General features: G+C 33.8%; 1 protein-coding gene and 1 long non-coding RNA gene across 2 annotated transcripts; both read left to right on the top strand.

Moving 5' to 3' along the window:
- Positions 1 to 1,345: 1,345 nt before the first annotated feature.
- Positions 1,346 to 13,016, top strand: LOC132306150 (uncharacterized). The gene is made up of 3 exons (XR_009481836.1): positions 1,346 to 1,708; positions 10,637 to 10,779; positions 12,208 to 13,016. It is a non-coding gene; the product is annotated as an uncharacterized LOC132306150 (long non-coding RNA).
- Positions 13,017 to 18,922: 5,906 nt separating this feature from the next.
- LOC132309053 (DELLA protein RGL1-like) lies at positions 18,923 to 20,551 on the top strand. Its single transcript, XM_059807407.1, has one exon. The coding sequence runs from the start codon at positions 18,923 to 18,925 to the stop codon at positions 20,549 to 20,551; it is 1,629 nt and encodes a 542-aa protein (XP_059663390.1).
- Positions 20,552 to 25,430: the final 4,879 nt, after the last annotated feature.

Genomic DNA, 25,430 nt, shown 5'->3' with positions numbered 1-25,430 from the left:
AACACCCTCCCAAAATTCAAAGACCACGGCTCTCCTGCGACATCATGCACCATTGGTGATCTTGCTATCAATTCGGCTCTTTTGGATTTAGAAGCGAGTGTGAACCTTTTTCCCTATTCGGTATATGTTCAATTAGGTTTGGGAGATTTGAAGCCCACGTCGGTAGTTTTGCAACTAGCCGATTAATCTATAAAAAAGCCCTATGGGATCATTGAGGTTGTATTAATTAAAGTTGATAAGTTCCTTTTCCCAGTTGATTTCATTTTTGTAGACACAGAACCGGTTGCCAGCCCAAAGAATCAAATTCTCGTTATCCTTGACCATCCTTTCTTGGCCACCGCCAATGCTAATATCAATTGTAGGACGTAGGTAATGAAAATTTCATTTGGGCACATGAAGGTAAAATTGAACATTTTTAATTCGACCCCAAACTCTTTTCACAAGCATGAAGAGGTCGATGTTGTTGATAAAATTGATGAAAAAGTGGTTGAAAGTCTACCATTTGTTGAGCTACTAAAGTTAAATGATTTCCCTTCCAATGATTATTCCCAATGTGTTATTTCAAACGTCAAGTTTGAAAGGCCATAGAAGCCTAAAAGTCAATCTTTAAGTTTTGACAAAAGTTCATTAAGCTTCTTTGAACCAAATCCAACAAGTTCCTTAGGGAATGGTTTGTTGGGTGGGGCTCAAAGTGCATTGCACCCCATTGAGAGGGGAATGTCCAATAAGATCTTTGATCCGAGCTAAGTAGCCCAACGTCTTGCTAGAGATGTTAAACACTAGCATTCGTAGGGTTTTCAAATCCTATCACTCCCTCATTTCTTTTTATTTTTCATTCTTGCGTCGTCTAGATATGTTTCAAAGTGTTTTATTTGAGTTTTCGGGCAATTTTGAGCATTTCCTGCTCTTTTGTGTCATTCTCGATCGATCGCAAAACCCGGGCGATCGATTGAAGTCTACAAAGTCCAATTTTGCCTTGGAATCACCTCTCGATCACCATCCTTCGTAAGTTTTCTCGATCGGTCGCTGGTCCTTAGTGATTGATAGAACTTATGCTTCAAAAATTATAATCTTCCAGAGTATCGTTCGTCAACTTATGGATCGATCGCCAACCTTAGCAATTGATCGAACTTAAACCTTTCATCTTCTTTACATCCTTCATGAATGTTCACGATCGATCACCAAACTTCTATCAATCGAACTATGACAGACCAAATTTAAAATTGAGACCTATTTTTTGCTTTGGCTTTTCCTCTCCCCCTAACCCTAATTTTTTATGTTTCTTTCTCTCTCCTCTATCCTCCTTTTCTTCCTCTTTTTTCTTTTTTTTTTTTTTCTTTCTCTCTATATTCTCGACTTCTCAATCTCTCGTTTACCTCACACCTGAACCACCCCACCTTACAAAATCTCTCCATCTCTCATTTTTTCTCTGTCAACCGCCGAAGTCCCAAGGCTTCTCTTCGCGCCACCACCATCACCGCCGGCAGAGATCTCTTGGCTAAAGGCCGAGCTCTCCTTCTTCTTCTCTCGGTGTTCCTCTTGCATCTCAGAGTTCTCTATCTCTATCTCCGGCCAAGTTAGGCCAAGGAGATTCATTCCTCCACCGCCGGCGACATTCTGGCGACCTTCCACCTTCTCTGGCCACGGTTGACCAGAATTTCCAGAGTCTTCCCATCTCTCTCTCAGTTGCCTCTTCTCTCTCTTGCGGGTATGTACCCATTTTGAATTTAATTTTTAATTTTTCATTTCATTTTGTTGTTTTTCAATTTTATGTTCTTGTGTAAATGCATCTATATGATTCAATTTAAAATTGGAAATCCATAAAAATTAAATAAATGAAAAGGGTAAAATTGAAAAAAAAAATAGAAGTGGACTAACATTGATCAAAAATGGAACCTTGGGACTTAACTGTGGGTACACTGTGATGTTGATTTTGTGGATGGAGGTTGGATAGTTGTGTTGTATTGAATGGAGAATGGGCTGAAAACTTGGTTTATTGTTTGTGGTTTGTTGTTGATGGAGGGCGGGCAAAAATATTGGATGTTGGTTTTGTTGATTGGGCTGTGGCATTGAATTGATATATATGTGCTTTGTATTTTTAAATTCTAGAATTTCAGATGCTGAAAAATGAACAGTTAAACTGGTGACATTTTTAGAAAAGTTGTGCATGTTGACATGTTGATTGTGATGCTATAATTTTTCCAAATGATTTGTGTTGTAGACTTCAATTTTTAATGGAATTTTGTTGATTGTTGAGTTCAATTGTGTAAAATGGAAATTGGAAGGGAATTTGAAATTAAATTGTGAACTTTGATTGCTTAAAATGGGAAGTGGACTTGAGAAATTGAAACGGAATTGTGAAATGTTAAATTATGATGTAATTATGTTGGGAGAAACTTTATGAAGCATGAATTGTTAAAAATGGAAATTGAAATGAGATTGCTTTGAACTTTGAAAATTCTTGAAAAATGTTTGATGTGCATTCTTTTGAATTGGCAATTTGTGAGCATGCTCCCTAGCCCATTTCATTTGTTAAAGCCTAAGTGTTCAAATGCATGAATTATGTGACTTGAAGTTGAAATTTGTGTTTTTAAATCTTGAAAATGAAAAGTCAAGTCTAAATGCATGAAATTGTTTTAAAATAGAACTTTTTGCAAGTTTTTGAACTTAATTTGATTTATGCTCATGGTTAAGGTGTTAAATTTTGAATAATGACCTTTGAAAGTTGGAAATTTCATTTGTGAATAAGTTTTTGGTTTTCAAAATTTGAAAATGAGTTTTTGGACTCTAATTTTGAAATATGAAGTTGAGTTTTGAATTCCTTCATTTGTTAAGTGTTTCCATGCTTGATTCTTGTGAGAATGCCTAATTACAATGCATGTAAGCACTACAACCCCAAAGTTTCAAAATTTTCACTTTCGAACCAAAGTTTTGAAATTTTCCAAAGTTGTCCGACATGCCCTTAAATGAGTTGAACTTGTTCCATTTGCTCTATTCTTCATCCATATGCTTGTTTCAAGTGCTGTTTGTATCCATTTCTTGATTCTTGCCATGTGAGGGCCTCTTTTTGATATCTTTTGAGCCAAATTGCTTAGAACTTGAAGTTTTCTTGGAACATGTGTTGAAACGTCATCTTGAACCCTACTTTTGGAAGTCAAGTGTTTTGATGTTGCATGGTGAAGCTTGAAATTGCCCTAATGTGATTTCTTTTAATAAAGTGTTATGCCTTTTGGAATAAAATATAAGTTTTCTTGCTTGTATATACTTTTGTCAATAATTGCACAAACCTATGTCACATTGTTGGTTTGGAAAGCTTGTTTACATCTTTCGAATAGATCTTTGTTGCAATATCAAGATTCTTTGTTCTTCGAATAAGTTTGGGGGGGAAATTAGATGTTTTGAGTTCAAAATACATTGCTAGGATATCATTGTTGTTCTTTGGCTTAAGTACACACTCATAGGTATTGAATTGAACTTTGAAATGCCATTTGAAATAAGTTTGGGGGAATGTTCACTTGAACTTGAAATTTGTTTGAACCTTAAACCAAATTGTCATGTGTTGAAAGATGAATTGAAATGACATCTTGTGATGACCCTAGATTTTTACAACCCAGTGTGTCCTGTGACGACTCGAAACGGATTCAAAATGCGAAAGTAAAACAAAAACAAGTCTTTGGAGATGTACGTCATCCCTACGGAAGCAAGATTGAAGTTAGGGTTTCAACCCTTCAAGGAATGGACTGAGGGCAAAAAGGTTATTCCAAACTGCAATGGGTGCCACCATGCACACCATTGGATAAGAAACAAAAAATCGACAACTCTAGACTCAAGAATCTCTTGATTCAGAGTCTGGACGACAAAGATATGAAGATAGAACGAAATGGCATCCTTTGATTAGGAGATACCACAATTCTATCTCACTAAAACTGTCATAACTCTCACTACGGTTGTAGTTTCTATGTGTGGTTAGTACCATCAGAAAGCTGACTTCAATCTCTTAAGGTTAGACTAAAAAATGACCCAATTTGGACTAGAAATGAAGAAGTTATGACCATTTGAAGTTGAAGCAATAATGTTATTCCAAAACTGAAGAATAAAGAGCTGAAGCATTTCGGTCGGCCGAAATGAACCCAGAATGACCCCAAATCTGAAAAATGAAGAAAAATCACTTCGGTCGTCCAAAATGATGAATCGATCGGCCGGTTGTGACTCAGACAGTACTCTAGCTACTGGAAATCACAAATTACTATTCAAATCAAATTGAACAATGAACTGGTCAGCCGAAATAGACCATCGGTCGACCGAACAGGTCAAAAATGTGAAAATGAAGTCTATTATACACCAAAGCTGAAAAGAGTTCTTAAGTCTCATTTGAATCCCCTATAGCATGATTGATTTAAACTAAATGTTATTGTGTGATGATGTCAGCATGCACGCAATTGTAATATGGCATTTTAGACACGGTATAATGGCCTACGGCTTCATTACATTTCATTTACAAAATTTTACATGCCAAACCTCCAAGTTGACAAAAATTACATTTCAAAGGCAAACTTGAATTTTAAATGCATACACTTGAACTTTAAAGTTTGTGGCCCTTGGCCTCATGTCATACATATCAAATGAGTGTTAAAAAATGTGCTTAGGCGCACATTACAAATCTCAAGGAATAAATGACATTTTTAACCTAACTATACATTATAACTTTAAAAGTAAAACTCAAACATACTAACACTTGCATGTGAATAAGAATACTTTTATAAGAACTTCAATCCAACGAAATGACCTAGGGATATTGTGCGTCCCAAAACCACGTCTTCTTGCCTGAAATAGGTCGCATTCAGTGAGGGGTGAGTAACCTGTATTACTCGTAGGAAATGGACATGCATAGACCTAACTTTTTACAAGGTTATCACATTAATGTGGAACAATTCAAAAGGGGTCATGCCACCTAAAGTCTATGTTCCAAATGAGTCTAAAGGATCATCTCAAGCTACTCATGCAATTGAAATGAACGGCAACACACAAGTATACATGCTCAAGTATACAAAACAATGTTGAACACCATGCACGACATATAAGTATACACTTATAAATATACTAAACCACATTAAAACAAGATATGCAATATCTGAGCATACGTACCTAAGTACACTAATAATATGGAAAACTCGTAAATCAAGTATGTAAGCACAAGTATACTAAGTTAAATGAATTATACGTAAAACGAGTATACACGACACAAGTATACTAAACAAAATTTAAACTCATGGAGCAAGTATACAAGTTCAAGTATACATTATGAGGTTTAAATAAGGAGCAAATATACAATTTCAAGTATTATAAATGCAATTTAAACACATGAAGCAAGTATACAATTTCAAGTATCCTAAATGAGATTTATATACCCAAGTAAACACAAATTCTCAAGCCACAAGTAATCCATGATTAACAACTTGAAATTGAATGTGAAATCAAATAGTAGAAAGACTTAGGATACTTGATCACCAACCAAGCAAGTTATCTGGGCAATTAAGACCCATTAGGTACTACCTAGTGCGCACGTGTATAAGTTATTCTAGGCAATTACAACCCCCAAGGTACTACCTATTGCGCACTCCATATGATTAAGGAAACTCTTGTCTCCATACTAGATCCAAACTCTAGCCATCACATGTACATTTTCCTTACAAGCCTTCCAAAATCAATAAGTTAGGCCAAACTTATACAAAATCAAGTAATGCATAAAAAACATCTTCCATACACAAGTAAGGTTGAATCCACACAAATCATGTCCTAGAATTCAAGTCTAAATGACATATGACAAGTCAAGTCCTCAAAATGCAATTTATACACAAAACAAGAATATTTTATAACAATTGAGTCAAATTACCATTCTAAGCCACAAGTACTAAATAAGTTATAATTTAGTAACTAGTTTTCAAGGTAATCAATTATAATATTCTAAACAACCTATATACCTACGCAAGATATATTTTAACAAGCTTTGCAAAACAATGATATCCTATATCATGTTAAGTCTAATTACTATGATTTAAACATAGAAACAACTTCTAAGGCATAATTAAATCCATGGACCAAGTAAATAGGATTTAATTAAACAAAATAATTAAACTCTTTAGATTTCAAATCAATTCCAAATAGCCTCAAATTAATATATGTTAAAGGACATAGCATGGTCTTTACATATATCACATCAAATATCAAACTAAGTGACTAAAACACTTAGAATAAAATTAATTAAGCTAATTAATTATGTTTCTCTAGATTTTTAAACAACTCCAAATGTCCTCAATTTAACATAGGTTAAAAAACATACCAATGCCTATTTTAATATCACATTACAAGTTGATTTTATGTTAGTTACAACCATGTGAATTAAATTTTCATAAAATAAAATTATTAAATAAAAGTTGCAATACTTATTCAAATATTTCCAATTTAATATATGTTAATGAACATATCAAGGCCTAACTTAATAGCATGTCATAATTTAATTCCAAGCTATATACATCCATGGAAATTAAGTGCTCGTTTGGCATAACTTTTGCTTCTGCTTTTAAGCAGAAGAAAAAAAGAAGCAGAAACTATCACTTCTATTTAGCTTATCTGTAATTGTTTGGGAACTATATTTTAGAAGAGCTTTTAAGGCCAGAAGAGTTTTTAATGTATGTTTGGCAAATCATTTGCTTAAACTCTTTTAATGCTAAAATAACTATTTTGGCCCTGAATTGAGTGTTTTTTGGACTGTTTGGTAACATAAAGTAATTAACATTTCAGTATAATCAAATAATCCAACATGATATATACAAGCAACTCATTTAATATAATCAAATAATTCGTGCAGTATATAAAATATTACATTGTATTAAGTATCAACTAACAAAATAACAACCCATTCAATATAATCAAATAATCAAATAATACAAAATGTCATAGCACTAACAAAATATTTATATAATCATGAGTTTCGTAGCACTGCCACACATGATGCTGTAACGATGATTTGATTGAGCTCTATATCATCTTTTTTAACACGTTCTAAAATCCTCTCATATATATATTTCTCAATATCACTATCATTTTCCATCACAAAACTAAAAAAACAAAACAAAATCAAAACAAAACAAAATCAAAACAAAACAAAAATTAAATAATAAAAAATGAGAGGTGATTAATAAAGAATGAGAGGTGATTATGCATTGGGCTAGATACTTTAATTATTATTAAAGTTTTCTCCAATATCTTAAGGACAATATAAAAAGTATACTCATAACAATATCTCAAACATAGTATAAAAAACATAAGTATAACAAATGTTATAATGTTGTATATGTATCCATATATTATGGGAAAATAGTTGTTCATACAAAAATGATTGTTTAAGTGTTCATACATATATGTATGTATATGTATCCATACAACAATGTTCATACGTGAATGATGCACGTGATCGATTAGGGCATAAATAAAAATAAATAAATAAAATAAAATAAATGGGTTAAGAAAAACAGTATGATTAATTAGTTCAAAATTTTGGTCATTCCAAACTTCACACCATATATTCAATCCAACATTCATACACAAAATAGAATCAATCATTCATATACAATAAATTAAAATATTACAATTATTCTTATTAAAATTTTCTCCAATATTTCAATCACAAACATTCATAACAATATGTCAAACACAGTATAGAAAGTATAATTATAACAAATGTTATAATGTTGTATATGTATATGCATCAATATATCATGGAAAAATGGTTGTTTATACAAAAATGGTTATTTAATGATGCAACATATTGATTAGGGGCATAAATAAAAAATGGGTCAAGAAAAACAGTACGATTAATTAGTTCAAAATTTTGGTAACTCCAAACATCACACCATATATTCAATCCAACATTCATACACAAAGTAGAGTCAATCATTCATATACAACAAAGTAAATGAATACAGTACTTGATACTTTAATTATTATTAAAGTTTTCTCCAATATTTCAATCATAGTACAAAAAGCATACTTATAATAATATGTCAAATATAGTATAAAAAGTATATTTATAACAAATGTTATAATGTTGTATATGTAAATGCATCCATATATCATGGAAAAATGGTTGTTAATACAAAAATGAAGGTTTAATAATGCAACATTCACGTGATCGATTAGGGCATAAATAAAAAATTGGTTAAGAAAAACAGTACGATTAATTAGTTCAAAATTTTGGTCACTCCAAACTTCACACCATACATTCAATCCAACATTCATATACAAAATATAATCAATCATTCATATACAACAAAGTAAAAGATGTCATATCCTTGCCTGAAACAAAAGAGATCCTTAAAGCGAGAAGTTGTCGTTTGAGTTGTCGTTAGGGTTTAGAAGGAAAGTGACGATCTTCCTCGTTTAAGTTGTAATTAGGGTTTAGGAATAAAACGATATCTTTTATTTTATAATGGCAGATGTTGTAATTTTATTTTCTTAATGCCTAAAAGAAAAGGGTACGCATGTCATATTGAAAGATTCATTAAATCCATAAATGGCTTCCCGTGTGTATCTAGAAGAGCGTTTTACCAAAGCTAGGGTCCCCAGCTTCTCCAAAACGCTCTTCTAAGATCTAAAAGCTCTTCTATAAAATTATCCAAACATCCTTTATAATAGCTTCTAAGCCCAGAAGCCAAAAGCAGCGTTTGAAAAGCCAATTCAAACAGGGCCTAAATCTTATACTTAGAAAATGATCAAATTAAATTCTAAAACTTGAACAAAGGCATGCTTACAAGTTGTATATGCTCAGAAAACAATCAATACAACATATATATAAACCTACAACATCCCCTACCTCAATTTGAGATGAAAATCTCAAAAGCCACCAAATGGAAACTGCCCCGAATCTGACAATACTTCGGGGTTTAATTGGGGATAATAAGGTGAACATTAAACCCCAAGGAGGTCACACCAAAATCTAAACTTGGCTTCAAACCCCAACTCGAAAAATGGCCGAAACCGGATTCTAATAGCGAGAAAGGATCGCCTCGACAAGGTTATGATAAACACTAAGGCACTAAGGCATTTTCCTAAAGGGAAGTGACTAGAAAAGAAAGAAGAAGGGTGGCAGTCCCTTGGCTTCCATGGCTGTCGGCCAAGAGAGGAAGAAGACAGAAAAGTTTGACTTTTCATTTTAAGTCCCCCAATTTATAGAAAAACCCTAAAAGTGCCCCGAACGGGTCCCACCGGGTCTGGAAAAGTGAAATTTGAGCAGATGTGCTTAAACGGCAAAACACCGTGAACAATAAAGAACCGAAATGAGAAAAAATGAATAACGAAAAAAATGGCGTCAAAAGCCGAGTCATGAGCAGGGAGATATGCCCCAAACAAGTTTAGCAGCAATAGGGGTCAAAAACCTAAAAACTTGGGAGATTGACCGCAAGACAATTCTAAGAGTACATGACTCGATGAAATGTGAAAATTAATCCCGTACAAGGATTCAAGCCCTAAGGAGATATTTTGTAATTAACTTTCATTAATTGCACAAAGGCCTCTACACAAAAGGATAATTGTGCAACTGCCCAGAATGAAAATGTCTTCGAAAAGATATTTTCTTAAAAACCTCTGAAATAAATATCTTCAAAAGATGTTTATGAAAAATACCCCAAGAAATATCAATGTTTCTGAAGATTCCTTTCATCCACGCCCCTATGGGAAAATGAAACAACTGACGAGCTTTTCTCCAAAAGTAAAGCTACGTGTTTCGAGGAAATTAACTGGAATGAAAACTCGTGAAGTCAAAACTCAACTTCAAACACAAAAAGTGAGGTTATTCCAACAAAGTAGTAAATGGGGAAAAGACGAAAAGTGAGTAATGTCGAAAAAATAAAAAAATAGAAATGACTCGGTCCTTTAAGAAAGTTGTCAATCCAAAGGAAAGAGTCTCAGAAACCATTCCCGAGCACTCGAGATGACACTAAGCGATGAGAGACCGAACTCGTAAAAGAAAAATCAACGAAAAAAATTTATCCGTAAAAATGGAGGAAAAAAGAAAGGAAGGAAAATGACCGGGTCTTTAAACATCTTACTTGCCTTTTATCTTTGTGATTCATTCTTGAAAATCTTGTAAGGGCTTGAGACTGAGATTCTTAACCGGTCATTGCTTTTGATCCAAAGGGGTAAGATTCTCATTTTTCTCATTCTTTACCATTATTTGTTTCATTTATGCAAAGAAGGGGGTCACGAGTTATAAGTGATCATTTTTGCTTCTATATTGCTTAGAGGGGGTCATTCAATATAACATTTCATTTTGCTAGAGACGTTAAACTTAGCCTCACAACACAATGTGTCCTTTATCTTTTGCATTTTGCATGTTTTCTTACATTTTTGTTCTTCATCTTTGTTACATCTTGTATTTCTGTATGCTTTCATAAAATGAAAAATTAAAAAGTTTCACCATTGTGCCCCCTTGTATAGTCATGCATACTTTCATGCTTCATCTTGGGTTTGATCTCACATATCTTTCATCTTGTGTTATATTGCCTTAGAATGCTTGATTTGTTTATCCTTATCCCATTTGATATTTGATGTGAGTTTGCTAGTGTGGTTATTCAAATAGGTTCTTGATTCCAAGTTTAGGAGTGCAATATTTCCTAATGGATCATTACCGCGCTTCATAGGCTTGCCACCATGGTATATTATTTCCATTTTTCCCATTGTTCTCATTGCACATTGAGGACAATGTGCGGTTTAAGTTTGGAGGTAAGATGGCTCTGTTGCATTCTATTTAAATTTAAGACTTAATTGTATGATTGAGATTTGAGATTAATGTAGCTATGATTCTGACCTTTTGAGGGTCAAGTTACTTAGAATTTAAAAATTGCTTGACTTGTGAGTTTGATACTCCTTGTATGCCTTTGGATGCCATTTTTGAACAAATTTTTCACAAAGTTTGATATCATGCTTGCTTTTGTGGTCCATATCATCTTTTTTGTGTGATTGTTTTAAGATTCGACTCTAGAGTTCTACACTTGCACATGCGCACAATAGTATTCATTTGTGGGGTACATGCTTAGTGATCATTGCTTTGGTTATATCCCAATTGAACTAGTATTACTTTGAAAGCTTTCATTCTTGACAAGATGACCTTGCATGCTAATAACAAACCTTTTTACCGAGAAGTCGAGATTCTTGTCTCATTAAACATTAAATTCTCGCGCCGAAAAGTAAAGGGCTCACACAATAATTAAAAAAAAAATGCAAAAGCAAAAGAAAAAGAAAAGTGAGCACTTCTCACCAAAGGTGGAAGTAGGGAAATGACATTATGAGAATTGTTTTGATTTGTAACCTAATTGATTTGAGCTTTTAATTCCTTAGGGTGTCTTTACACCTAATGCCCTAAAGCTGTTCAGTTTGGGAGTCATTGACCTAACACTCGTTACATGGATCATCTAGAGAGCTTAAGAGATCACTACATTACACCATACTCTTGTCATTAATCCCATTAAAATAAAAAAAATAAAAAAAAGAAAGAAAAAGAGAGCATGTAGGAAATAAATTAAATAAAGAGGTTCATTCTTTGTCTTAATGATTAGTACTAGATTTATGTGCTAGTTTGAGACTAGTTGTGCCCATTTCATTGATTTGCTAAGATAGCAGCATATTTGATGCCGGTTCATTAAAAAATTATGCTAAAGTTGTTTTGATTTGCATGATCATCTTGCTAGATGTGTGGAGGACCATATTTGCTTACTTGTTGAAATTTTGGGAAATTGCTTAGAGATGATTGAAAATTGCATACTTGAGGTAGTTTTCTTTCAATGCTTGTTTGGAATGTTAGTGTCTCTTAAATGAGAAAAGACTTAATGTTTGTTTGTATCATTTTTGGAAATCCTCACGAGACTTCACTCGTCCACTAGGGGTAACCTAGGGGTTTAAAAGGCTTGTTGCATATGCTAAATACAACTGTGTTCCCTACGAAAGTGGCGTTATCCGTTTATTGCTTTCTAGTTCATAGTTGTATAGTTATTCATTCATTTGTTTTCTTTCTACAGTTCATTACTAGTGACTAGCAATATCTAAGTTTGAGGGTGTGATAAGTGCTAAAATATGCTAAGTTAGGGTATTTTAGTCCATTCATCTATTTTATTTTCTTGTTTTAGTTCTAACTCTTGTTTTTGTCTATTTCAGGTTAATAAGGTTCAAACAGGCTAAAAACATCCTATTAAGCCCTTTTTGGAGTTTGGAATAAATTCCAGAAAAAGTCAGAAAATCTGACTTGAAGCATTGGCAATTGATCGAAGATTCATCCCCGATCAATTGAAGGACTTACGATCCATCATACCCATGTTAACAAAGGGTTGCTGCCACCTCATCATTCATCCAAAGTGGCGATCGATCGAAGCCATTGGCGATCGTTCAAAGTGCCATGTCAGCATCAGTTAAACAGATAAGGTTGCTAGTTGTCAAGATAAGTATGTCACTTCATCTTTGATCGATCGCAGCCATTGGTGATCCATCGAAGACCTCGGTGATCGATCGAAACCTTACTGGCAGTGAGCTGTTTAATTCCCGAGCGCGCCCGAACTCCACCTAACTTTTGGCTGCAGGATTACACCAATGAAAAGGCCATTTTCTGAGTTGTTGCCTGTACAAAGAAGCATGTATTTAAATCAAATTGAACCATTTTCTAACTTTTGTTCCACTTTTTGTTCCATGAATTTTACATACAATAGTCTATAGCTAGTTTTAGTTTATCTCTCTAGATTTTAGGGTTTTATGGAATAAAAGAGGCAAGAAAAGAGGAAGAAGATAGAGCTCAACTTGAAGAAATCCCTCGAGGGTTCAATGACCACATCCATGAGCAGCTAAATAATTCTCTTAGAGGTTGGAAAATCCCTAGGCTAGTCTTCTAAACCCTAGACCTTTGACATTTTTGGGGATTCTATGTTGTAATAAATGTTTTAACCTTGAGATGATATAAATCTTGATTTTATCTATGATTAGTATGGATTAATTCTTCCAATTAACTCTCTAATTTTTTTACATGTCTATGTGTGATTGAATTGAGGGTTATGTCTCTACATTGAGTCTCTAAATTTGATCCATGTCTATGTGTGCTTGAATGGTGAATCTATTGATGGTTATGCATGATTGTTCTTAATGGATACTCTTATGAATTAATTTGATGGACAATGCTCATGCTTGATGGTTTATTCTACACCCCTAGTTAATTAGTTTAATTAACTTGTCTTAGTGTAATTGTAGTGTTAATGCATTTCAATTCCTAGATTAGGTAGACAATCCATGCTTGTGTTTGATATTCCATACTTTTTGGTTACAAGATGTATATTTCTCTAGATTAAAGTGTGCTCCAATTGTGTGTTTATTGAATGGTTAATGCTTTAATTTGATGATTTGTACTACACTCTAGTTTAAGTAGAGAATTCATACTTTTTATTGGCATCCATGCTAATTGGTAGTACACATTTGGTTTACAATATTGAATTTCCCAAAATAATTAAAGGCTAGATGTTTATAGGAAGAGCTTAGTAGTGATTCCTATGCCCTAAGACCTCTCTCCTATTCTCTACACCCTAATCCTTTTAGCATGTTTTTACATTGCATGTTTCAATTCAATTGTTGTTTAATTAAACCAACTAAACCACTCTTTTGATCATTCGACCTACTAATCCGACTTTTTTTTTTTCTAAATATCCTTGCAATCTCTTGGGACTATCCCTACTCTCTATGCTACTTTAGTAGTAGTAGTAGTGGTGGTTTTATAAATTTATATTTGACCAAAAAAGCTTCTTAAATCACATTCCTAATTTGACATGTGATGCGACTAAGACCGTCATAAGTTAATTACTTGTCTAGTAAGTTAATTATATGCTATTTATAATTGTTGTTTATATTACTTAATTAAATGTAATGGATATCTATATAATTATTAGTATATTTGTTTCTGGATCATTTGATGTATTTATATGCTTGCATCATTTATTGGATTGTGTGAGAACCATTGTCAGGATATGGGGACATATTATGGATGAATTAAGTTAAGTCCTATCTATTCGTGTCAGACCATAGAACTAGTTGGATGACATGCCATTGAAAGACTATGGCGGATAGTTTTGCTTTTATGTTTTGGATATGATGGGATATATATATATATATATATATATATATGGATATGCCCAATGATATGAGCTTGAGTCTCTGGATCGATGGTTAAAAAGACTATATTGCCCTGGATGCACAGCTGGATATAGAGGATGTGGTGTACCTTGGTAGATGACGATATTCATGTCTGCATATGTGTTCTACATAATGTCTTGTATTAGGATGAACCTGCCCTATAGTCGAGTGAGAGTCTTTAGTGTGTGTGTATATATATATATATACAGACTGTGTAGCTATTGCATGAGTTGACTAGGATGTATTCATTCCTTAGGTCTTTGTTAGATGCAGTAGAAATAATTTATTTGTGGGCCTGACCCACTATTTATTTTTCAAGACTAGGTCAGTACCAGATGTAGATTTTGATCGTGCAGAGCAGAAACTAGTCCTCATCATTCTTCCAGATTATCTACATGGGATTTTACTTTATATTTCAGTATGTAGATGTTGACAGTTGTTACTGTTCTTATATCAGTTTAGGATTTTCTAGGGCCATAGCATGGATTCCCGAGTCGTATTTTTTGAGAATTATTGGTATCAAAAGAGATCATTATCTAGTGAAAGTTGTTTTGGAGGATTTAATTATTATTCTAGTTTTCATTTCCACATTTTATTTATTCTATTTATCCTTTTTGTATTCTGTGTTTGTTTATTGCCAGTTTGATTTTGATATCTCTGAGTGTTCGGGCATGGCCCGGCCAACTCACATTCGGAAATCCAGGGGTATAACAAAATCCTAATTGAAATTAATTATAGAATTTAATTTAATCTGTCAAGAACTTAGAACAAGTCCCCGGCAACGGCACCAAATATTTGTTGTACAATTTATATGTAACCACTCGGAAGGGCACAAATCTTTGCAAATAGGGCTTACTTGTAAGGGCGTCGTACTCAAGGAACTTATGTTAAGGAAGTTGTCAACAAACTTCTCAAATTCTCAATTAACTTGAATTAAGATAAAAATGTTTGAATTGGTTTTAATCTAGATGAACTAAGTATAAAATTAAATAAAAAACAATGATTAATTTAGAGAGAGAAAATCAGAGAGAGAAACTAGGGGCATGACTTCACCACTAACTTCACACCACCAGTCAATTGAATCAATTTATTGGATATATATATATATATATATATATATATATATATATATATATATATATATATATAACATACATAAGGAATTAATCATGATTACAAGCACATATTAATTCAGCTAAAGATAATATAAATTAAAGCTAAGTATGGACTATCTTCGATTAGCATAAACCATCTACTTTACTCTAGGGTGTAGTATGGTCTATTTTTCTAGGCATAATCCATCAAATCCCTAATATTATATTCATAGAAAAACTATGTATAACCATCTCATTCACAACTATAAGAAGTGAATGAGTTGTGTTCAATCACAAGATTGAAATATCTAATACAAGATAGAAAAATACTTTGTAATTGAATTAAAACTTTAAAACTGATTTTTTTTGAAAAGTCAATTAAAAATCCTATAGGTTACACATTCATGCATGAATAGTAATTGTTGGTCAATAAATAAATGCAATTAAACCAGTGGTGCTGAGCTAGGGCTATATCACAACCCTATCAAAGCATTTAACCGAGCATCTTTGAAATGGAATTCTTCATGGTTGAGAAAGACATCTTTACCGCCATGGATTAATCTTTCTTTATTCTGAATGCTTCTCTTCTTGTCTCAGCCTCAAGCTCCTCTATATGATCCTCCAATGTTGTAGAGAATTCCCTTTAAATAAGAGAAGATCAGCCCCAAAGTTCCATTTTCCACATAGAAGACATATATGGAAATTCTGCTAAACAAGGACTCCAAAATTCGTACATACTTCCAGTCTAGTTTGGACAAGGTAAACAACTGTTTGATGAAATCCTTGTGAAATACAAAATTGTAGCTCTTCGAATTTCATTTCAACCATCGCGTAAAAGTGAGCTGTTTTGACAATCGAGGAGAGAGATACAAATAGAGTACCAAAACGGGTTCAAGTTACCAATTTTGGAGAAAATTTCCTAGTTGTAGAAGGATTCTTTATTTTCTTCTTCTTTCCATTCTCATCAACTTGTCGCTTCTCTTGGACTATTTTACAAGTTTAATTAGACTCGGATCTTCAACATTGCTCGGTCCCACGGAATGTCATCTTTTAAAGCTCAAAATCACTGGCCTTGACTAATATTATAATTAAAGCCTGAAATAAATAAAAATAATAAAAGAATGTAAAATCACAAATAAACTACTACTAAGAGAATAAAACATGTAAGTTAAGGAGTTAAAATGCACAACATTGAGCGCCTAACACTCAGCTTGGACTTTGTTTTTACCTTTAGTTTGATGCTAGTACTAGGCCATCCCAAGCTTTGAGGTAAAAACAATAATCGAGGTATCATGAAATAAAAAATATATGTAAAAATGTAGACTTCTGTCACAATAACATATATATATATATATATATATATATATATATATATATATATATATATAGTGAAACTTTTCTTTGCTTAAACAAGGACAATGATCCAAATACATGTTGACTGGTGTGACCAAGTAGGTATATTCTGGAAAACATTCAATTTATATTTCTGAGAATTAAGTTCACGCAAGTTTGTCTGGACAAGGATATAAAAACAAATATCAGAAGATGGAACAAATGCAATAGACAATAGGAGAAGATAATAAAGTAAACTTCTTTGTTTGATTTCCTGATGTTATAGCATAAACCAAGGAGGGATGGCTTTCCTCATTTGGTCGAAGTTATGCCATGGACCATATGGTAACATGTAACTTCAAATTGGAAAAATATAAATACTCTGTTGGGTGATTAACCAAATATATGAACTAATTGATAAAAGTTAGTATTGTACAATACTACCTCTATCCCAAAAAAAAAAAAAAAAAAAAATTGGTCCTTTTATTGGAATCTAACTTTTAAACAAAATGATTTCTCTTGTTTTTATTGTGTTGATAATGAATGAATTACTAAATTTATCCATAGTGAATCCTTAGTCATGATGTAATGGTTTACTTTTTATAAATTAAATGTTAAAGGTTAAAATTAGTAATGTTACAAAAACATAGTATAGACTTTTCAAATGGAATACTTATTTTGGAGCAACTAAAAATAAAAAAGGTGGACATTTTTTGGAAAAAAATCTTCTCCACTTACTCTCTCACTCGACGACATCCGGTGAGCATCATGATGGTGATTAACAAAATCTCTGCAACATAGCCTTGTTATCACAAAGTCAGCAAGTTAAGAAAGAAATTTACTTTTATTTTATCCTATATACGAATACCACTTTATACGTTATACTTTATATAATATAATATAAACAAATATCACTTTATAATTATACTTTATATGTATAATAATATATTATTATACAATTTAACTTTACCTTTTACTTTAAATTAAAATACATTTTTTACTTCTCTTCTTCTATTTTGTATCAGGAACAGAATTGTTCACCTCTGGTTCGCGAAAAAAATTCTTTTCTTACTTCTATTTGGTAAATCGTTTGTTCTTCTTCCGGATTAGGTCTGATTTGGTTTCTTTAAAGAGAGAGCCCATTAATCACAAAACATTACTTATGCAATGCATTCTTGATTTACTTTACATTTGGCCTGATTTTGCTTATTTCGTACTTAATTTTGATGAGATAAAGTTTTCATTCCATTTGGATGGAAAGCTTACTTTTTGGGGGAAGAGTTTTGTTCTTTCTTTTTTGGGACTCATAAAGTAAAAATTAAATTTATTAAATAATACAATATATATATATATATATATATATATATATATATATATGTTATATATGGAACCTGTATGTATAAATTGAAAACTTGGTAAATGTGACTCAACTGCCAAGTCAGTGTTTTTTTTATCCCTCAGTGGACCAATCCAATAACTGAGCAACTTGAAAGGAATTTTTTCCTTTTTATATGTTTTGGATAGAGGGAGTATTATATACACACACTCATTAATAACACAATATATTTTCTAATTAAACTGAGTTTCTATTTTTCTTTTTCTTTTTCCCAGCAATTTTCTCCCATTTAAATGTTTTTTAATCAGCATTTCGTCGTCTTCAAGCCAAGACAAAGTCCTTGGTTTGTACTTTTCAGTGTCTGTTGTATCTCTTTCTATTGTAATTAATTATATAATTTCCATTTTTTTTTTTTTGTTTTTTTTTTTTGTAGTTTGTCCAGCATAGCTTGGCTGAATTTCTTAGGAAATTCAGTTGAATATTTCCGTAAAAACACTACAGAGTTGTGAAATCACCTTGTTAATTAAGCAATGAAAGCATCATCAAATATATTTAATTGCCCTTGTGACAGAAGCTTACATCCAAAGTTTCTTTTATTCAATCAATGCCCTTGGCATCTTACGCATGGCAGCATGCTTGCTCACATCATCTAGTCACTATCAATTACAGTTGCAGCCCTGGCTGTATATAGACTAGCCGTCTCCATTTATATAATTGAAAATTTAGAGGATGAATAAAATAAGCATATATATATATATATATATAGCTGTCAGTTTGTTGATTAGTTTCTGCTGAAGATAACCAATTAATGCCTTCATCCATTTTGTCTCAACTCGATTTCAATGAAATATTTCAAGGTGCTTACAGTTGATCCCCTAAAGGGTACCATAAAGTGGAAGTTGTGAGCAAACGGATACAATTCAAGAGCATTTTTCCAGAATTAATGGAGGATTGGGAAGACATTGGTTCTTTTCGTTTTCACTGTGGCCTTTATCAAGATAACTTCGCTGACGAGGGAGTGCATTTGGCGAAAGATGAAGAGACGCAACAAAAAAGGCGACATAAGCAGCAGCAGCAACAACCGCCACCCATTGTCAATAGTACTTCCCCTGATCCACAGCTGATTCGGGAAACAGCGAAGCTTGGGATCTTCCAAACTGGGATTTCAGTTCCTAATTCTGAAACCAATAAGGAACATATTTTAGCATCTTTAGAACTCTTCAGCAATTATGCAAGTGACTTCAAGACATTGAAGGGAGAAAGGTTGAGCAATGTGAGCGGGAGGAAACTATCAACCGAGGAAATCATGAAGTTGGCTGGAGAAAGATACATTCAGTTCTCTACTCAAGGGTTGGATGATATCTACATGCTTATGCACCCTTTTGGTACCGGTTCATCACTGGCGGGACTGTCCATAGAAGAAACACAAGATGTGGAACTTGCTCACCTTCTTCTAGCTGCAGCAGAGAAGGTAGGCTACCAGCAATTCAAACGTGCAAGCAAATTGCTCTCTCGTTGTGAATGGTTAGCATCGGATACAGGCAATCCTGTCCAGAGAATTGCCTTCTACTTCGGAAAAGCACTTCTAGAGAGGATTGACAGAGAAACAGGAGATCAGTTCCCATCAAAGACAATGGGGGGAAAAGGAAAAGGAAAATACAACATGACTGATCCTGCGTTGAATTCTAACCTTGCATTCTTGGCATGCCACCAACAAATTCCATTCAATCAAGTGGTGCAATTTGCTGGAATACAAGCTATATTAGAAAATATGGCTTTTGAAACTAAGATCCATTTGGTTGATTTCAATATCAGGAGTGGAGTACAATGGATAGTCTTGATGCAAGCTCTCACGCAGCAGCGTGTATACCCTATTCGGTATCTAAAGATTACTGCTGTTGGAACAGCACATAGACAGATGATAGAGGAAACAGGCAAAAGGTTAATCAGTTTTGCAGAATCCTTGAAATTGCCTTTCAAATTTGAGGTAATCTTTTTATCAGACATGAAAGATCTCAAGGAAGAACTATTCGATATAGAACCTGGTGAAGCTTTGGCTATTTATTCTCCAATGGTATTGAGAACAATGGTTTCAAGGCCTAATTGTTTGGAAACTCTAATGAAGCTGCTCAGAAAACTTGGTCCCTCCATTGTAGTACTTACCGAAGTAGAAGCAAACCATAATTCGCCATCATTTGTGAATCGCTTCATAGAAGCACTTTTCTTCCACTCTGCTTTTTTTGACTGCCTCGACGATTGCATGGATCGAAACAATCAGTACAGAATGATAATTGAAGGAATGTTTTTCCACTTTGGCATCCATAATATTGTTGCAAGTGAAGGCAAAGAAAGGATCACCCGAAGTGTGAAGATTGATGTGTGGAGGGCATTTTTTGCGAGGTTTGGACTGGTGGAAGTTGAACTCAGTGAATCAACTTTGTATCAAGCAAATTTGGTTGTTCAGCAGTTTCCATGTGGGAGTTCTTGTAATCTTGAAATAAATGGGAAGTGCCTAATTGCGGGATGGAAGGGAACCCCAATTCACTCTGTTTCAGCTTGGAAGTTTTGTTGAGAGAGAGAGAGAGAGAGAGAGAGAGAGAGAGAGAGAGAGCATTCCTAAGAAAATTAAAGTTGTAATGTTCCCTAAACTAGTTTGCTTGTACTATCAACATTTTACCAGTCTCTATAATCTGTTCAAAAAGGTTTAGTAGCCTTCAAGTATTGCCTAATTTTAATGCATTGTTATTGAAATGTTCCACTCGATCACTTGGGGTTGAGACATTTTAAACTTCAGAAAATATGCCATTGGCGTGGGGAGTTCAGATACTGATCAATGCTTAAATGTAAATACCATGCTTTCTTAACTCGGGGCAGCCTTAGGGGTCACCTAAGGCCCCCAGCCAAGAAGAAATTTAATACTAAGCCCTAAAGATTTATATCCTAAAATAACCCTCTTTTTTTTTTTCTTTTTTTTTTTTCCTCATTCACATCTTTTAATTAAAGGGTAAATTACACAGACCTCCCATATTGTAAGGACCTGTGTCCCTTTTTTATTTTTCTGTATTTTCTTTTTCAATTTATTTTCAGGTTCCGGTCTTGTCGGACCGGATCAAGTCAAGTGCTCGAGAATAGTTCCCGACACTTCTTCCATTTTATCTTTGCGTATTTTTACCCTCGTGTCTTTATGGATTTGTATTGCACTTGTTTATGTTTTACCTTTTTCATTTTGGGGTTATTTGTGCGATTATGTTTTTAGAGCATTTTCATTTTTGGAGGTATTTCTGTGAATATCTTTTGGGGATATTTTCATTTGGGATAACAGTGCGATTATCTTTGTAGATATATTTTTGGAGGAACTATTGTGCAATTAAGGAAAGTTGGAGACCTGTGTTATGTTATGATTGGTCATGTGTTGAAAGGAGATTGGTGATATGTGGGGGGCTAGGATGGTGACAAGTGGAGGGTGGAGATGTGTGTATGTGTGAGAGGTAGTGCTAGTATAGGGGTGTTTGATTATATCATCTTCCTTAGTCACCTTTTTCCCTTAATCTTCATCTTCTTCCTCACACCTTGTTCCTCCATTGTTGGCATACTTAAAGCTTACTTTTCATTGCCTTCCACTCACTTTTTTGACTTGCCATAAGAGGGAGAAAGGTTGGGGACACTAAGGGCTTCGAAACCCTTGTCCCTATTTTCATTTCTGGACATTTTTGAGTGTTGGGGTGGTTTAGAGCTTTGAATTTTGACTCATCATTGAAGAGTTTCTTGTCAGGGACACCGAAGGCTTCAAAACCCTTAGTTTTGTTTTCGGTTCTAGACACTTTGAGTTTTAGGGGCGAGTTCGGGTTTGGATTCGGAGGTGACTGTAGGAGGCTTTGTCATTCCTCTCATCTTTCTTATCATTCCTCCGGAGTTTTGTAGCAATTTGAGCATTTCTATTTTGAAGTCATTTGAGGTTTTCACCTCAATGTGAGGTAGGGGTGTTTTACATTTTTATATTGCACTTTGTTTGAGTCTTATGGGTGTGGGGATATGTAAAGCATGATTATTTGTTAAGTGTATATGTGAGTCATGTTTATTTTGTTTATAAATGCAATAATTATATCGTAGTATATGTGTAGAGATGATGGTTATATTGCCTTGGGCTTGCATTGGGTTATAGTATTGATGAGTATGATAGGAAGGGGTAGAAATAGAATGTTTGGTTGCCATATGTTTACTTAAGCATGCTTAATGTGAAAATGGAGGTAAAATGGATATTTTTGTGCATAGGTGATTATATGCATTTTTAAGGATTGTTTATTTGTTTACGTGGTTAGTGGACTTATTTCCGGGCATTGGGATACATTACATTATTTTCATAATGTGTGGGTCATGGTGTGTGTGCCACTTTGGCCATGGGTGCATTGTGGTCATCATTGGGTTCATTAGTTGTGTATGCATGGCATATATGTGATATTTGATGGATGGATGCTATCCATAAGGTGTGGAAGGGCTCTCATTTGTTTGCAGGTGCGAAATATGATTCTGGTAATTCCGGCACATCATTATTGCAGGTGCGGAATGTGATTCCGATGAATCTAACACATTATCATCATTTGTGCATCATGGCATCCACACATGTGAGTTGTGTCATGGAGGAGTTCATGGATTGTGTTGAGTCTATCATTCATGCGATTATGTGGACTTTATTATCATTGTAGCTTTATGGTAGCCATTACATGGTAATGTGCTTTATTTGGTTTATTCCTTGTCGTGGTTATATTTGGCATTGTGGTACTTTAGATGCATGATTTTCCTTTATGTTTCATTTACGTTGAGTTGGACTATCATTCTACGGAAATTAGAGTTAGGGTGTATGATCCCATTTCATTTCACGGAGCTTAGGCATTAGGTTATATAACCCTTCATCCTTGGGATGCCTTGCATTCTTACATGTCCTTGGGGATTCCGAAAGATCTTATATATTTGTGTAATCCACCATATCCTACTGAGTGGCGGCGCTCATCCCTATTATAGAAACTTTTTTTAGGAATGGAGTTACTTTAGGGGTCCATTAAAGTTAAATAGTTCTTCAAAAATATTATGTTTCTAGGGGTGGTTTTTGTAAATATCTTTTGGAGATATTTTATTTCAGGAGATTTTAAGAAAATATCTTTTTAGAAGATATTTTCATTCTAGGTCACTTGTGCAGTTATCCTTTTGTGTAGGGGCCTTTGTGCAATTAATGAAAATTAATTACTAAGTGTCTCCTTGGGGCTTGAATCCTCATACGGGATTCATTTTCACAATTTATCGAGTCATGTACTCTTAGAATTGTCTTGCGGTCGAACTCTACAGTTTTTGGGTTTTCGACCTTAGTTGCCGCCGAACTTGTTTGGGGCATATCACTCTATTCAGGACTCAGTTTTCGACTCCGTTTCTTCCGTTGTTCATATTTTCTCATTTTGGTTCTTTTTTGTTCATAGAGTTTTGTCATTTGAGCGCATTTGCTCAAATTCCACTTTTTCGGACATCGTACGGACCCATTCGAGGCACTTTTTGAAATTCTATAAATAGAGGGTGCAAGAAATAAAAGTCAAGTACTCTCCTCTCTCTCCCATGGCTGCCATCTTCTCTCTCCTCTTTTGGACTTCTTCCCTTGATTAAAAAGCGGTGATGCCTTAGGCTTTATTGTTCGCCTTGATGAGGCCTTCGATTCCAATGGATTAGAATCCCGTTTTGGCCATTTTTTGAGTTTGGGCTTGAAGTCAAGTTAGGATTTTGGTAGGACTTCCTTGGGGTTTAATGATCACCTCGTTGTCCCCGACAAAATCCCGAAGTTTTGTCGGATTCGGAGCGGTTTCATTTCGGTGGGGATTTGAGATTTTCATCTCAAATTGAGGTAGGGGATGTCATAGGTTTATATTTGAGTTATATTGGTTGTTTTATAAGCATATATAACTTGTGAGCATGCCTTTGTACAAATTTTAGAATTTAATTTAATTATTTTCTATGTTTAAGATTTAATTCATATGGTTGTGTATAACTTGGAATTAAGTTGTGGCATGCTAGTAAATTAGGCCTTGGTATGTTCATCAACATATATTAAATTGGGAGCATTTGAATAAGAATTGAAAATTTTATTTAATATTTATCTTTTATGAAGGTTTAATTCATATAGTTGAAACAAGCATGAAATCAACTTGTAATGTGATATTAAAGTAGGCCTTGGTGTGCTCTTTAACCTATGTTAAATTGAGGACATTTAAAGTTGTTTACAAATCTAGAGAAAATTAATTAATTAACTTAATTAATTTTTTTTTAGGTGTTGTTGTCACTTAAATTGGTATTGGATGTAATATATGTAAAGATTGTGCTATATTCATTAACATATATTAATTTGAGCTTATTTGGAATTGATTGGAAATCTAGAGATTTCTCATGTTAGGTTGATAACCTCTTGAAACTTAGTATGTTTAATTACCTTGTGAGCATGCTACTAACTTGTTGTAGAATTAGTACTTGTGGTCTCTAAAGATGGTGATTTGACTTTGCAAGATATGTGATATCATTGTCTTGAGTAACTTATTTAAATATATCTTATGTAGGTATATAGCTTGGTAGAATATTACAATTGTTTACCTTGGAAGTTAGTTACTAAATTGAAGCTTATTTAGTACTTGTGGCTTAGGATGGTAATGTGGCTCAATTGTTGTAAAATATTCTTGGTTTATTTATAAATTGCATATTGACGACATGACATGTCATATGCTATTTAGACTTGAATTCCAGGACATGGTTTATGTAGATTCAACCTTACTTGTGCATAAAATATGGTAACTTGCATTTGAGTTTGTATAAGTTTTGAACTTATATATTTTGGAAAGCTTGTGAGGACATAATTTATGTGATGGCTAGGGTTTGGCTCTAGTAAGGAGACAATAGTCTTCTAAGTTATAAGTGCGCACTAGGTGGTACATTGTGGTTCGTAATTACCCAAAAATATTTGCTTAGTCTAGCGACCGCGTGTCTTAGTCTTTCCACTATTTGATTTCCCATTTAATTTCAAGTTGTTAATCATGCATTACTTGTAGCTTGAGAATTGATGCTTGCTATGGGTATTTGAATCTTGTTTAGTATACTTAAACTTGTATACTTGCTCTGTGAGTTTAAATTACAGTTAGTATGCTTGTGCCGTGTATACTTGTTTTAGGCGTATCTCATTTAGTTAGTATACTTGTGTTGTGTACTTAATTTATAGGATTTCCATATTAAATGTATGCTTGTGTGAATATGCTTAGACATTGCATGACTTGTCTTAATATGGTTTAGTATACTTGGAAATGTATGCTTATATGTTGTATATTGTGTTTCAATATTGTTTAGTATACTTGTGTGTCGTGTTTCATTTCAATTGCATGTGTAGTTTGAGATGATCACTTAGTCCCACTTTTAACATAGACATTAGG

The sequence above is a fragment of the Cornus florida genome, unplaced genomic scaffold (assembly GCF_030987335.1).
Source record: "Cornus florida cultivar Cherokee Brave unplaced genomic scaffold, ASM3098733v1 CherokeeBrave_3.0.0_Hap2_Chr05, whole genome shotgun sequence".
NCBI lineage: Eukaryota > Viridiplantae > Streptophyta > Magnoliopsida > Cornales > Cornaceae > Cornus > Cornus florida.
The sequence above is the reverse complement of the archived record's forward strand: the minus strand, read 5'-3'. Positions and strand labels throughout refer to the sequence as shown.